The sequence below is a fragment of the Palaemon carinicauda genome, chromosome 9 (genome assembly GCF_036898095.1).
Source record: "Palaemon carinicauda isolate YSFRI2023 chromosome 9, ASM3689809v2, whole genome shotgun sequence".
Taxonomy (NCBI): Eukaryota; Metazoa; Arthropoda; class Malacostraca; order Decapoda; family Palaemonidae; genus Palaemon; species Palaemon carinicauda.
This window is the reverse complement of record NC_090733.1, coordinates 139,820,188-139,834,767: the sequence shown is the minus strand read 5'-3', so window position 1 is coordinate 139,834,767 and position 14,580 is coordinate 139,820,188. Positions and strand designations below refer to the sequence as shown.

The 14,580-nt window shown below is 39.6% G+C and overlaps 1 protein-coding gene across 1 annotated transcript; it reads left to right on the top strand.

Moving 5' to 3' along the window:
• The first annotated feature begins 1,404 nt into the window (after nt 1–1,404).
• Nucleotides 1,405–14,304, top strand: LOC137646886 (uncharacterized). Its single transcript, XM_068379954.1, has 2 exons — nt 1,405–1,590; nt 10,134–14,304. The coding sequence occupies exon 2, from the start codon at nt 10,144–10,146 to the stop codon at nt 13,816–13,818; it is 3,675 nt and encodes a 1,224-aa protein (XP_068236055.1). The 5' UTR covers nt 1,405–1,590; nt 10,134–10,143; the 3' UTR covers nt 13,819–14,304.
• The last annotated feature ends 276 nt before the right edge of the window (nt 14,305–14,580 follow it).

The window sequence follows — 14,580 nt, the reverse complement described above, 5'->3', positions numbered from 1 at the left end:
AAATTTCAGTGCTTCCTCAGTCACTCCAATAGACCTTAAGTCGTCAAGTAAGTACTCGTACACAACAGTGTCAAAAGCAGCACTAAGATCTAACATAATTAAAATTCCACACTTTCCCCCATCAAGAAGACCTATCATATCATTCATTATTGAGCACAAAGTGGTTTCTGTAGAATGATTAGCTCTGTAGGCCGATTGATTATCCGGGAATACCTCTAACTCGTCAATATGCGCCCATAATTGCTCACTTATGACTTTTTCAATAAGCTTTGACATGTAGGATAAATTTGAAATGGGCCTATATGAATTTAGCTCGTTTACATCACCTTTCCCTTTGTAAATTGGTTTGATCAACGCAGTTTTTTCACAGCTAGGAAAACTGGATTGTGATATACTTAGGTTAATTATGTTCAGGTAAATATTATATACAACTTGCTTGTTTGGAGCTTCACTTATTGAACTGTTTGGGAAAGGGTCGTTTCCACAATATGTATTCTTCATCTCTCTCATAACCTTTAACAAGTCGCACATATTTATTTCCTTAAATTTTATTAACTTCTTTCCCTCCTTCACTGGCATAGCTGACTGTCCTTCCAAGTGATTTTGGGGGAAGCCTCTATAGATTTTATCAATTTTTTCATTAAAGAATATAGCAAAACTCTCTGCACAAACATTGTCAGGCAAGACATATTTTTTCTTTAATCCCATCAAATCATCAAGATTTTTGTGAAAGTCTTTCATGTTTTTGGGTTTTTTACATTCGCCGTTGTATAATTTTTTTTTTTTTTCTAACAGGATGTTATAGTCCTTTCTGGCCTTATTATATAGATTTCTGGCTTGTAGGGATTTGGCTCTTTTCCATCTACCTTCCACCTTACGTCTGTGTCTTTTTGCCTTTAATAGTTCACTATTATACCATCTACCATTTTCGCGTACCACTATTTGTTTGTTCTTTATGGGACACATGGTATCGTACATTTTTTCCAAAATTGTCGTTGTATTTCTTGGTATAACACCCAACACATTCTATGTCTACCATATGTTCACATTGTGTGTTCACACAAGACATTTGCGCTACACTAGCTTCAATAAAATTCTCAGCATCAAAATTTTCCCGTTCCCTATATGTGATCCATTTACTCAATACCCTGGTGCAATTTATATTAACATTGGAGGTGATGAGTTTATGTGTTTTCTCGTGCTTGACTGTATGAAGCCAATATACAGGTGGAAGTTTACTGCACTGGGTGCTCATCCCTGATTCTGTAGTTGTATAAGAAGGCCAAGAAGTAGCAAAAGCTAGATGCATGATATATATACATGCATTAGTTTATATATACAGCCTTTGAGAGAGAGAGAGAGAGAGAGAGAGAGAGAGAGAGAGAGAGAGAGAGAGAGTTAATCTCAAAACCACTGGTCAAGTTCTACAGTAGACTCCAGTGTCTTTCCAGTTTCCAGACTGAGAATCCAGTCCAGTGTGCTGGACAACAGGGAAGCGGACGGAGGTGCTGCTCATCTCTCTGTCTCTCTACGACTGAACCGTACCTCGCTGGGGGGTGATATTTAACCCACTTTTAACACCGTTACAAGGTAATGTAAACCCTTATTTAATTCTAATGGATTAAATTAACTAAATTAACATTGTTAAATATTATATACATATCAGTTAATAATAGTTGAAATTATATTAATTTTAAAATAATAATAAAACCATCAAATGAGCGTCTGTTTTCAAGATATTTTTTTATAATAATCCTATGATAGTGATACTAATAATAATAATAATAATCAAATGAGCGTCTATGTTAATTATGAAAATATTAAAAAAGATTTGTTTTATCTTCTTTTCGAAATTAAACTATTTATTATTTATGTAAATTCGAAAATAAATAAATTTCCATATTTTATTATAAATTATAATTTATGAGCTAAAAATAAATTTAAAAAAATAAGTTTTAATTGCACGTAATCAAGTAATCGTGCATTATCGTTACGTGCACATTAAATAGCGGTTTTGTGTACGTAACGGTCGTGCTTTTAAGCTATTTTTTTTCTTTATATAAGTACGTGATCTTACAAAGAGAATTCGTTTAAAGGCAAATATTAAATTGCTGTCTGTAATACGTATAATACAGTTAACGTTAGAGAGAGAGAGAGAGAGAGAGAGAGAGAGAGAGAGAGAGAGAGAGAGAGAGAGAGAGAGAGAGAGAGAGAGAGATCCTTAAAAACAGTTAAGCTACTATACCCAAGGTTTAAAGGAGGTCAGGATGAAAATATATACAGTTCATCATTGCCCTGGGATGTGAAATCTCTCTCTCTCTCTCTCTCTCTCTCTCTCTCTCTCTCTCTCTCTCTCTCTCTCTCTCTCTCTCTCTCTCGCAACGGGCTTTATGCCCTAAGAGTAATTAGGGTTCACTCAAGTGTGTAAGAACTTGAGCCACCCTAGGGTAATTTCGAGTCCATATTCTACCTTACTTTTAAATGGAATATTTTATTTGAGTTTTAATATTAAGTGCAAGTCTATTATTATTATTATTATTATTATTATTATTATTATTATTATTATTACTTGCTAAGCTACAACCCTAGTTGGAAAAGCAAGATGCTATAACCCCAAGGGCTCCAACAGGGAAAAAATGGTCCAGTGAGGAAAGGAAACTAAGAAAATAAACAAAAAAGAGAAGTAATGAATAATCAAAATAAAATATTTTAAGAACACTTCAACACTAAAATAAATCTTTCATATATCAACTCTATAGACTTAAAAAAACAAGAGGAAGAGAAATAAGATAGAAATAGCATGCCCGAGTGTACCCTCAAGCAAGAGAACACTACCCCAAGGCAGTGGAAGGCCATGGTACAGAGGCTATGGCACTACCCAAGACTAGAGAACAATGGTTTGATATTGGAGTAAAGAAGAATTGTTTGGTAATCTCAGTGTTGTCAGGTGTATGAGGACAGAGGAGAACATGTAAAGAATAGGCCAGACTATTCTGTGTAAAAGGGTTGGCCAGGGCACCAGCCACCCTTTGAGATACTACCACTAAAGTGTTATTGGGTCCTTTGACTGACCAGACAGTACTATATTGGATCCTTCTTTCTGGTTATGGCTCATTTTACCTTTGCCTAAACATACACCCAATAGTCTGGCTTACTGTTTTCACATTCTCCTCTGTCCTCTTACACCTGACAACACTGAGATTACCAAACAATTCTTCTTCACTCAAGGGGTTAACTACTGTACTGTAATTGTTTAGTGGCCACTTTCCTCTCGGAAAGGCTAGAAGAGACTCTTAAGTTATGGTAAGTAGCTCTTCTAGGAGAAGGACACTCCAAAATCAAACCATTGTTATCTAGTCTTGGGTAGTGCCATGGCCTCTGTACCATGGTCTTTCACTGCCTTGGGGTAGAGTTCTCTTGCTTGAGGGTACACTCGGGCACACTATTCTATCTAATTTCTTTTCCTCTTGTTTTGTTAAAGTTTTTATAGATTACATAGGAGATATTTATTTTAATATTATTCTTAAATTATTTATTTTTTCCTTGTTTCATTTCCTTACTGAGCTATTTTCCCTGTTGGAGCCCCTGGGTTTGTGGCATGCTGCTTTTCCAACTAGGGTTGTAGCTTAGCAATTAATAGTAATAATAATAACACTATTAATAATAATAATATATATGTTTGTTTGTGTATTATTATTATTATTATTATTATTATTATTATTAACCGACTAGTGACAGAATTTGGAAGGGTGTGTGAGAGAAGGAAGTTGAGAGTTAATGTGGGTAAGAGTAAGGTTATGAGATGTACGAGAAGGGAAGGTGGTGCAAGGTTGAATGTCATGTTGAATGGAGAGTTACTTGAGGAGGTGGATCAGTTTAAGTACTTGGGGTCTGTTGTTGCAGCAAATGGTGGAGTGGAAGCAGATGTAGGTCAGAGAGTGAATGAAGGTTGCAAAGTGTTGGGGGCAGTTAAGGGAGTAGTAAAAAATAGAGGGTTGGGCATGAATGTAAAGAGAGTTCTATATGAGAAAGTGATTGTACCAACTGTGATGTATGGATCGGAGTTGTGGGGAATGAAAGTGATGGAGAGACAGAAATTGAATGTGTTTGAGATGAAGTGTCTAAGGAGTATGGCTGGTGTATCTCGAGTTGATAGGGTTAGGAACGAAGTGGTGAGGGTGAGAACGGGTGTAAGAAATGAGTTAGCAGCTAGAGTGGATATGAATGTGTTGAGGTGGTTTGGCCATGTTGAGAGAATGGAAAATGGCTGTCTGCTAAAGAAGGTGATGAATTCAAGAGTTGATGGGAGAAGTACAAGAGGAAGGCCGAGGTTTGGGTGGATGGATGGAGTGAAGGAAGCTCTGGGTGATAGGAGGATAGATGTGAGAGAGGCAAAATAGCGTGCTAAAAATAGGAATGAATGGCGAGCGATTGTGACGCAGTTCCAGTAGGCCCTGCTGCTTCCTCCGGTGCCTTATATGACCGCGGAGGTAGCAGCAGTAGGGGATTCAGCATTATGAAGCTTTATCTGTGGTGGATAATGTGGGAGGTTGGGCTGTGGCACCCTAGCAGTACCAGCTGAACTCGGTTGAGTCCCTTGTTAGGCTGGGAGGAACGTAGAGAATAGAGGTCCCCTTTTTTGTTTTGTTTTCATTTGTTGATGTCGGCTACCCCCCAAAATTGGGGGAAGTGCCATGGTATATGTATGTATGTATGTATTATTAATACTTGCTAAGCTACAACCCTAGTTGGAAAAGCAAGATGCTATAAGCCCAAGGGCTCCATCAGGGAAAATGGTCCAGTGAGGAAAGGAAACAAGAAAATAAATAAAAAAAGAGAAGTAATGAACAATCAAAATAAAATATTTTAAGAAAACTTCAACATTAAAATAAATCTTTCATATATAAACTCTGTAAAGACTTTAAAAAAAAAACAAGAGGAAGAGAAATAAGATAGAATAGTGTGCCCGAGTGTACCCTCAAGCAAGAGAACTCTACCCCAAGGCAGTGGAAGACCATGGTACAGAGGCTATGGCACTACCCAAGACTAGAGAACAATGGTTTGATATTGGAGTAAAGAAGAATTGTTTGGTAATCTCAGTGTTGTCAGGTGTATGAGGACAGAGGAGAACATGTAAAGAATAGGCCAGACTATTCTGTGTAAAAGGGTTGGCCAGGGCACCAGCCACCCTTTGAGATACTACCACTAGAGAGTTATTGGGTCCTTTGACTGACCAGACAGTACTATATTGGATCCCTCTTTCTGGTTATGGCTCATTTTACCTTTGCCTAAACATACACCCAATAGTCTGGCTTACTGTTTTCACATTCTCCTCTGTCCTCTTACACCTGACAACACTGAGATTACCAAACAATTCTTCTTCACTCAAGGGGTTAACTACTGTACTGTAATTGTTTAGTGGCCACTTTCCTCTCGGAAAGGCTAGAAGAGACTCTTAAGTTATGGTAAGTAGCTCTTCTAGGAGAAGGACACTCCAAAATCAAACCATTGTTATCTAGTCTTGGGTAGTGCCATGGCCTCTGTACCATGGTCTTTCACTGCCTTGGGGTAGAGTTCTCTTGCTTGAGGGTACACTCGGGCACACTATTCTATCTAATTTCTTTTCCTCTTGTTTTGTTAAAGTTTTTATAGATTACATAGGAGATATTTATTTTAATATTATTCTTAAATTATTTATTTTTTCCTCGTTTCATTTCCTTACTGAGCTATTTTCCCTGTTGGAGCCCCTGGGTTTGTGGCATGCTGCTTTTCCAACTAGGGTTGTAGCTTAGCAATTAATAGTAATAATAATAATACTATTAATAATAATAATATATATGTTTGTTTGTGTATTATTATTATTATTATTATTATTATTATTATTATTATTATTATTATTAACCGACTAGTGACACAATTTGGAAGGGTGTGTGAGAGAAGGAAGTTGAGAGTTAATGTGGGTAAGAGTAAGGTTTATGAGATGTACGAGAAGGGAAGGTGGTGCAAGGTTGAATGTCATGTTGAATGGAGAGTTACTTGAGGAGGTGGATCAGTTTAAGTACTTGGGGTCTGTTGTTGCAGCAAATGGTGGAGTGGAAGCAGACATGTCAGAGTGAATGAAGGTTGCAAAGTGTTGGGGGCAGTTAAGGGAGTAGTAAAAAATAGAGGATTAGGCATGAATGTAAAGAGAGTTCTATATGAGAAAGTGATTGTACCAACTGTGATGTATGGATCGGAGTTGTGGGGAATGAAAGTGATGGAGAGACAGAAATTGAATGTGTTTGAGATGAAGTGTCTAAGGAGTATGGCTGGTGTATCTCGAGTTGATAGGGTTAGGAACGAAGTGGTGAGGGTGAGAACGGGTGTAAGAAATGAGTTAGCAGCTAGAGTGGATATGAATGTGTTGAAGTGGTTTGGCCATGTTGAGAGAATGGAAAATGGCTGTCTGCTAAAGAAGGAGATGAATTCAAGAGTTGATGGGAGAAGTACAAGAGGAAGGCCGAGGTTTGGGTGGATGGATGGAGTGAAGGAAGCTCTGGGTGATAGGAGGATAGATGTGAGAGAGGCAAAAGAGCGTGCTAGAAATAGGAATGAATGGCGAGCGATTGTGACGCAGTTCCAGTAGGCCCTGCTGCTTCCTCCGGTGCCTTAGATGACCGCGGAGGTAGCAGCAGTAGGGGATTCAGCATTATGAAGCTTCATCTGTGGTGGATAATGTGGGAGGTTGGGCTGTGGCACCCTAGCAGTACCAGCTGAACTCGGTTGAGTCCCTTGTTAGGCTGGGAGGAACGTAGAGAATAGAGGTCCCCTTTTTTGTTTTGTTTTCATTTGTTGATGTCGGCTACCCCCCAAAATTGGGGGAAGTGCCATGGTATATGTATGTATGTATGTATTATTAATACTTGCTAAGCTACAACCCTAGTTGGAAAAGCAAGATGCTATAAGCCCAAGGGCTCCATCAGGGAAAAATGGTCCAGTGAGGAAAGGAAACAAGAAAATAAATAAAAAAAGAGAAGTAATGAACAATCAAAATAAAATATTTTAAGAAAACTTCAACATTAAAATAAATCTTTCATATATAAACTCTGTAAAGACTTTAAAAAAAAACAAGAGGAAGAGAAATACGATAGAATAGTGTGCCCGAGTGTACCCTCAAGCAAGAGAACTCTACCCCAAGGCAGTGGAAGACCATGGTACAGAGGCTATGGCACTACCCAAGACTAGAGAACAATGGTTTGATATTGGAGTAAAGAAGAATCGTTTGGTAATCTCAGTGTTGTCAGGTGTATGAGGACAGAGGAGAATATGTAAAGAATAGGCCAGACTATTCTGTGTAAAAGAATTATTGGGTCCTTTGCCTGGCTAGACAGTACTATATTGGATCCCTCTTTCTGGTTATGGCTCATTTTACCTTTGCCTAAACATACACTCAATAGTCTGGCTTATTGTTTCCACATTCTCCTGTCCTCATACACCTGACAACACTGAGATTACTAAACAATTCTTTTTCATTCAAGGGGTTAACACTGTAAATATTCAGTGGCCACTTTCATCCTGGTAAGGGCAAAAGAGACTCTTTAGCCATGGTAAGCAGCTCTTCTAGGACAAGGACACTCCAAAATCAAACCATTGTTCTCTAGTCTTGGGTAGTGCCTTAGCCTCTGTACTATGGTCTTCCACTGTCTCGCATTAGAGTTCTCTTGCTTGAGGGCACACTTGGGCATGCTATTTCTATCTTGTTTCTCTTCTTCTTTTTCTTTTTTAAGTTGTTATAGTTTATATATAATAGATCTAATTAAATGTAATTAATGATCTTAAAATATTATATTTTTGATTGTTATTACTTTTCTTGTAGTCTATTTATTTCTTTGTTTCCTTTCTACACTGGACTATTTCCCCTGTTGGAGCCCTTGGGCTTATAGCATCATACTTTTCCAACTAGCGTTGTAACTTAGCTAGTAATATAAATGTGCAGGCAAAGAAAAAATGAGCCGTAACCAGAGAGAGAGAGAGAGAGAGAGAGAGAGAGAGAGAGAGATCCAATTTAGTACTGTCCGTAGGGTGTGTCTACGATTATAAAAGTGAGAGAGAAACAAAAGAGAACTATCTAAGATTTAATAAGACTTAAGATAAAAATAAATTAGCAAATTGAGTGATAATGTCTGTAAGCAAATGCGATCTTGGATGGACGGTGAAGTGAGTAATTTCAAAGGTTTCTTGAATGATGAGAAAATCTTTAAATATTCAAGTTTTTAAAGAATGGCGAGACTGCAGGAATTGCTGGGATCATGAGCGACATATTGCGTTACGATCGTGTGAGTGACGGAATAGCTGACCCAGCTGTGTAAGGTATGTCCAGGGTAGGAAAAGTTTCTTAACGAATGGGTGAGGTGAATCACTGTTCCGTTATCTAGGGGTAATGACTAGATGCTCACCAGAACATCAGCCCGGCAAGGCCAAACCCTCACTGTGGTACCCAACCACAGCAGTGGCCTCCCCAGTAAACAGCTTAAACTCACGGTCCCGGGCGGGGATCGATTGAGGAAGTGATACCGATGACAGAAAGTGTGGCCAATAAAATTTTTTAAATATGAAACAACCATATGAGAAAAGTTTGAGTCTATTATTATTATTATTATTATTATTATTATTATCATTATTATTATTATCATTATCATTATTATTATTATAATCATTATTATTATTATTATTATCATCACTGGCTAAGCTAAAACCTTAGTTAGAAAAGCATGATAGTACAAGCCCAAGGGCTCCAACATGGAAAATAGCATAGTGAGGAAAAGAAATAAGGAAACAGATAGTGCGGTGTGCCCGAGTGTTCCCTCAACCAAGAGAACTCTAACCCAAGACAATGGAAGACCATTGTATAGAGGCTACTACAATACCCAAGACTAGAGAACAATGGTTTGATTTTGGATTGTCCTTCCCCTAGAAGAGCTGCTTACCATAGCTAAAGAGTCTCTTCTACCATTACCAAGGTGAAACTATCCACTGAACAATTACATTGCAGTAGTTAACCTCTTAAGTGAAGAATTCTTTTGTAATCTCAAATTTTGTCAGGTGTATGAGGACAGAGAAGAATGTGGAAAGAATAGGCTAGACTATTCGGTGTATGTGTACGCAAAGGAAAAATTATCTGTAACCAAAGAGAAGGATCCAATGTAATACTGCTTGGCCAGTCATAGGACCCAATAACTCTCTAGCGGTAGTATCTTAACGGGTGGCTGGTGACCTGGCCAACCTACTACCAGGAGAGAAATGGTTTTATTTTGGAGTGTCCTTCTCCTAGAAGAGCTGCTTTCCATAGGTAAAGTCTCTCTTCTACCCTTACCAAGAATAATGTAGCCATTGAACAATCACACACCTTTTACTGTTTTTAGAATGATATATTGTTAATTTATCCTCATCATTTATTTATTTCCTTATTTCCTTACCTCGCTGGGCTATTTTTCCCTGTTGGAGCCCTTGGGCTTATAGCATCTTGCTTTTCCAACTAGGGTTGTAGCTTGGCTAGTAATAATAATAATAATAATAATAATAATAATAATAATAATGAAACCCTTGAGTGAAGAAGAATTTTTCAGCGATCTTAGTGTTTTCAGACGTACGAGGAAAGAAAGGAATGTGTAAAGAACAGACCACGCTACTCAGTGTATGTGTAGGCGAAGGAAAAATGAGCCGTAACCAGAGGGATCCGATGCATTATTATCTCACCAGTCAAAGGACTGAACGACTCTCTAGTGGTAGTATCTCAATGGGTGGATGGTGCCTTAGGCTACTGTTCAGCCATAGTATGCTTCTAAATATTTTCAAACTAAATTAATGCGCAGAGAGAGAGAGAGAGAGAGAGAGAGAGAGAGAGAGACTCCCTCGTGTACTTCATAAGACGAATAAAATTTTAGAGAAGCTGAACAGGATAACAGGAAGGACTCAACTGAGGAGAATTCCCTAATACTTGTTTAAAAACAATACATATTTGCAGAATTACAATCATATATATTACTAACTACAAGTTTCCAATCTAAATTTTTGTTTATTATCATTGTTAACATTTAATTACTTCTACTTCTTAATGATAATTGTTTCTATAATTTTGATTTTTTACTTTTCAGGAACATCCAAATGTGGTCTGCATGGATTTCCCTCCTTGCCATCTTCCTCGGGAGAGCTTTATGCCGAGCGGAAGATGGGTTTTCTATGGACATCAGGTCTGCCCCCCTTTTTAAACACCAGCAGAATTCAAACACGAATTCTGCCAGGGGTGGCGGCATTCCAACCCTAGACAAGACCACTTTCAACATCTATCCAACTCTTGTGAAAACCAACGGGCCTGACCACACAGATGTGCCCCTTTGCGATGAAAAAGAGAGAACTGGCATTCAATGCCGTACAAACCTTCCGAACCCGGACACCGAAGCGCGGACTTCTTCGGGGCATCGAATCGGCATTGGTGCTGTATCGAGGCAGCCCAACCAGCATCACGTGTATCCTCCTTCAATCAACTACGGCAACGCTGTTCACATCGAAGGAAACTTCCAGGGGCAGTCTCGGCCAAGCTCTGTGCAACCCCAAAGAAACGCTTCGAATACAAACGGACAGTTGCCTCAGCATCAATCGCCCCTGGTGTCCTTTAACATGCATTCAGAACCTCATTTTTATCCAAATATACCGAATACTTTCTACCCTTCCGCACCAAGCGACAGTAACCACAAGAGTCAACCTCAGGAGACTACAGAGTACCCTTCCACACCAAGCAATAATAACCACCAGAATCAACCACAAGGAAATATAGAAGAAACTATTTTTAGAATCAACTCGAAGTTACTTATGAACAATTCTGACATTGCAACTCTCCTTCAGACTTTACGTCAACAAAACCAAAATTTTCACAATGAAAAAATGCCCAGCGAAAACACCAACAGCCACGGACAACAAACCTCCGAAAATGCAAACGTATTTCCATCATCTTTGCCTGCACAAGTAGTCTTAGATTCCTTAACCCCAAACAAAAACGCACAGGCAGCATCAAGCGACATGCCACAGCCAGGCAACCTACCGAGCACTACGACGCAAGGACCCATTCTACCCTCGACAAGTCCTGACTCTCCACTGACAGAGAGTCAAAGTTTAGCAATCCTAAGAGGACAGATTTCCGCGCAACAAAAGCAACACCTTTCTAATCTGCAACCTACAGCTGCTGCTACTGTTATCCCCACATCGAACACCATAAACATTCAGGTTCCAGGTGGGTCTGCGGTCACCGCCCACCACCATCAATCGGATATTGCTGAAATCCTGACAAACTTACAAATTCTCACCATTCTAATGAACCAGGACAATAAAACAAAGGCAGTTATCAATGGAGTAACACAAACTGAACATCCATCAATTTCGATTATTAAGGAAGAGAAGACCACCAACGAAAACATCCCGCAGTTACGACATTTCTCGCACGATATGGCCGTACATCCCTTCCACAATCTACATGTTCATCCTCGTACTAAATCCCATGGTGTTAGTAGTCTCCCCTTTTATGCTAATCCGTTTACCTTCACACCGAATCAAATGTCTGATTCTGAACTTGATTATTCCCTTGCTGAAAAGCAAATTGCACAAATAATCAGATCTCAAGATTCTTCTCGCTTCAACGATCAAACATTAAGTGGAGACAGGAGACAGAATAACAAGGGGATCCCCAATACCAATCCAAGAATAAACTCTGCAAGTATTCTGAATGCTTGGCCCGTATCTCACGATCAAAACGACTATAACAGACTGCTCAGTCAGCTCCTACTCAAACAAATGTTATCCGAATCTAAAGATGCGCTTATTACTGAGCAATACGTTGATATGCCGACTAGTACAAAATCTCACACGCCAACGCCACACGATAGTTCTAAATTACAAGTTACTCCTGAGGATAGCTTGGAAATACAAAATGATACAAAATTGGCCGACATTAGAAAACCAACACCAAACACGATAGCTCCGGAGACAACGCTTCTGCAAAGTGTGATACCAGCGGCAACCTCCCCCTCGCAAAGCAGTCAGAGCAGCTCTTTACTAACCACAAATGCAAGTCCTTTGGCCATAACGGAGCTGGGGAACGGCATCACCGTAGACAACGCACTACAAGACACGCCGTCGCCAACTTCTGCATCTCAGCTAACCCTCCAAGAAATGCAACAGCTGGAAATATATCACAGCCTTCTGAATAAATTCAACAACCGTTTTCAAAACCAAGCCGAAGGAGGGAGCCCGATTCCAGCGAGCGTCCCAACGACACCCAGTCCTCAGGATCTCATTCTCGCCAGCATTCTTCAAACTCAGGTGCTGAAGAAGCCCGAGCCTACCCAGCCGTTCCTCGGACCTAACGATCCCTACGTTCCGGCCATTCACGGCGACAGCATATCCAGCCTCCAATCCGTGTTTGCGCAGCCGCCTGCGCCTCCCCCGACCGTCAACGTGCCTTTTCGAAACACCCTCCTGCCGACGAGCATCCCGTTTCCCGTCAGGGCTGCCGGCGGTGGCGGTGGTGGTGGTTCCAGTTACACCAGCATACAGGAGTGCCTCAAGAACACTGCGTGCGCTCTTTTCTTAGCCGGCATTGTGGCCACGGGTACAACGGCCGCACTTGCTATCCCTGTCCTCACCCCATTATTCGGAGCCGGGTTTCTGGGTAAGAGACGAAGGAGAGGACTCCAGTACTTTGTCATTAAACCAGAGGAAACAATTGACTTTATCGATAACTACTTCCGGTACCTCAGTGGGACAAAAACCACCGAACTAACAGACGAAGCAAAGTGTATATATGATGTGATTAAAAATCCCAATGAAGATTCTTCCATGACTATATTGCATAGCCTCTTTGAGTTCATATTTGAAAACAAAAATAAAACTCTTAATATTACTACGGATGAGATTCATACAAATTATAAGGAACCTTTAGTTAACATTTCATCTGAGTCTTCGAAAGACAACAGTGAAAATAACCCTTCAGAAATGAGCAAGGCAAATAGTCACATTTCAAGTTATTCATATGATCAGACACTCAATGAATCAACTTCTGAAAGTCAGGAAACCATTCCGCTCTACGAAAACCCTGCCGATCATTCCGACGCCACTGAGAGCATACAAGCGTTTGATACAAGCTCAATATCAAACTCGGTAAAACAATCAACTTTAAATACTAATTCTGAATACCAACGAGAAACATCTTCAAACGTTAATCATCAAAGTTCGCAACATTTTCTTAACGCAGATTGGCTCCCTAACAGATACGCTCCTCAGAGGTTCCGTCCCATACCGTCTCCGAACGTACTGCTACACGCATCTCGGATCCACCCCAATGTGGGCTACGCGCACAACATCGGAACCACCTTACACACCATGATCCCACTAGAAGCAAAACTCAAGGGCTACTTATCATCGGCCAAAGATCAAATTGAAACACATAATCTCTACCATCCTATAACAAGCCTCCCATCGTATATTTCTAATAGCACGCAGTCTTCAAGCTTAGAGAACCTTCTTGCCTTCAGCAGGAAACTTCAAACAGATAGGCAGTATTCGCAAGTTGACCATCAACCTAGAAACAAGCTTGGTCTAAGGACTCCCGATGGCTTCGATCAACCGAATCCGTCTGGCGTAAACAACGCACAGCTTTCTCAGGGGATAATCGACTTTTACCATAATGTGTGCCACGCCCTGGGGGAGCCGGGGATCCCCCAGAGCCGCGTTATTACTTTTATAGCGCAGAGATGCTTGTCCTTTGCTCATGCTGGCCTCATTCAGTAGATGATGCTGAATGCTGGGATAACAAATTGTACAGCAATATCTTGTTTGAGTTACCGTACTTTTCTAAGAAACGAGCGACTGGTCGCGATCCATCTGGAGTAATAAGTCTAAAGAGAGATTTTCTGAGAACAAATGCATCTCATTTTAAAATAGCGAATAGTTGGGACCTATCAGGTGTAATATGAAGTCCATAGGGGTGTTTTCAGAAGTCAAATGCCATCCTATTCTAATTGGGTGATTTTATTACCTACATGAGCCTCTTTAATGGCTACCAGGCAACAATATCTAGATAAAATTTCTATCAAGACTTTTGAAAGCATAAAACACAGGGTCATCTTAAATCCAGGTAAACGTTGAACGGAGAGCCACGGAAAATCTTATCCCACACTAACTCAGGTCTGTCTATCTCAATATAGTTGACTAAAAAGATAATTTAATTTCATCCATTAACTAACATTTTCACAAAACAGGTCTCATTTAACATATTTTGCGGTCCTTGTTGATATTCTTTCTATTAAACTTAAGTGTTACTTTTGTTGTTTACTAATATATTTATTCAATAAATTATATATATAAATAATTGTTTTATTTTACACATCTAAGAATAATTGGTATACATATTAGATGCATATTCTTATAAGAAATACACATGAATAATGATCTTGGCAAATATAATACATGAATACATTGCAAGAAAAGTGCTATCATTGGCTTATAATCTTTCAGGTTGAATAGTTTGAAAACTTTGTAAGTAAACTACTA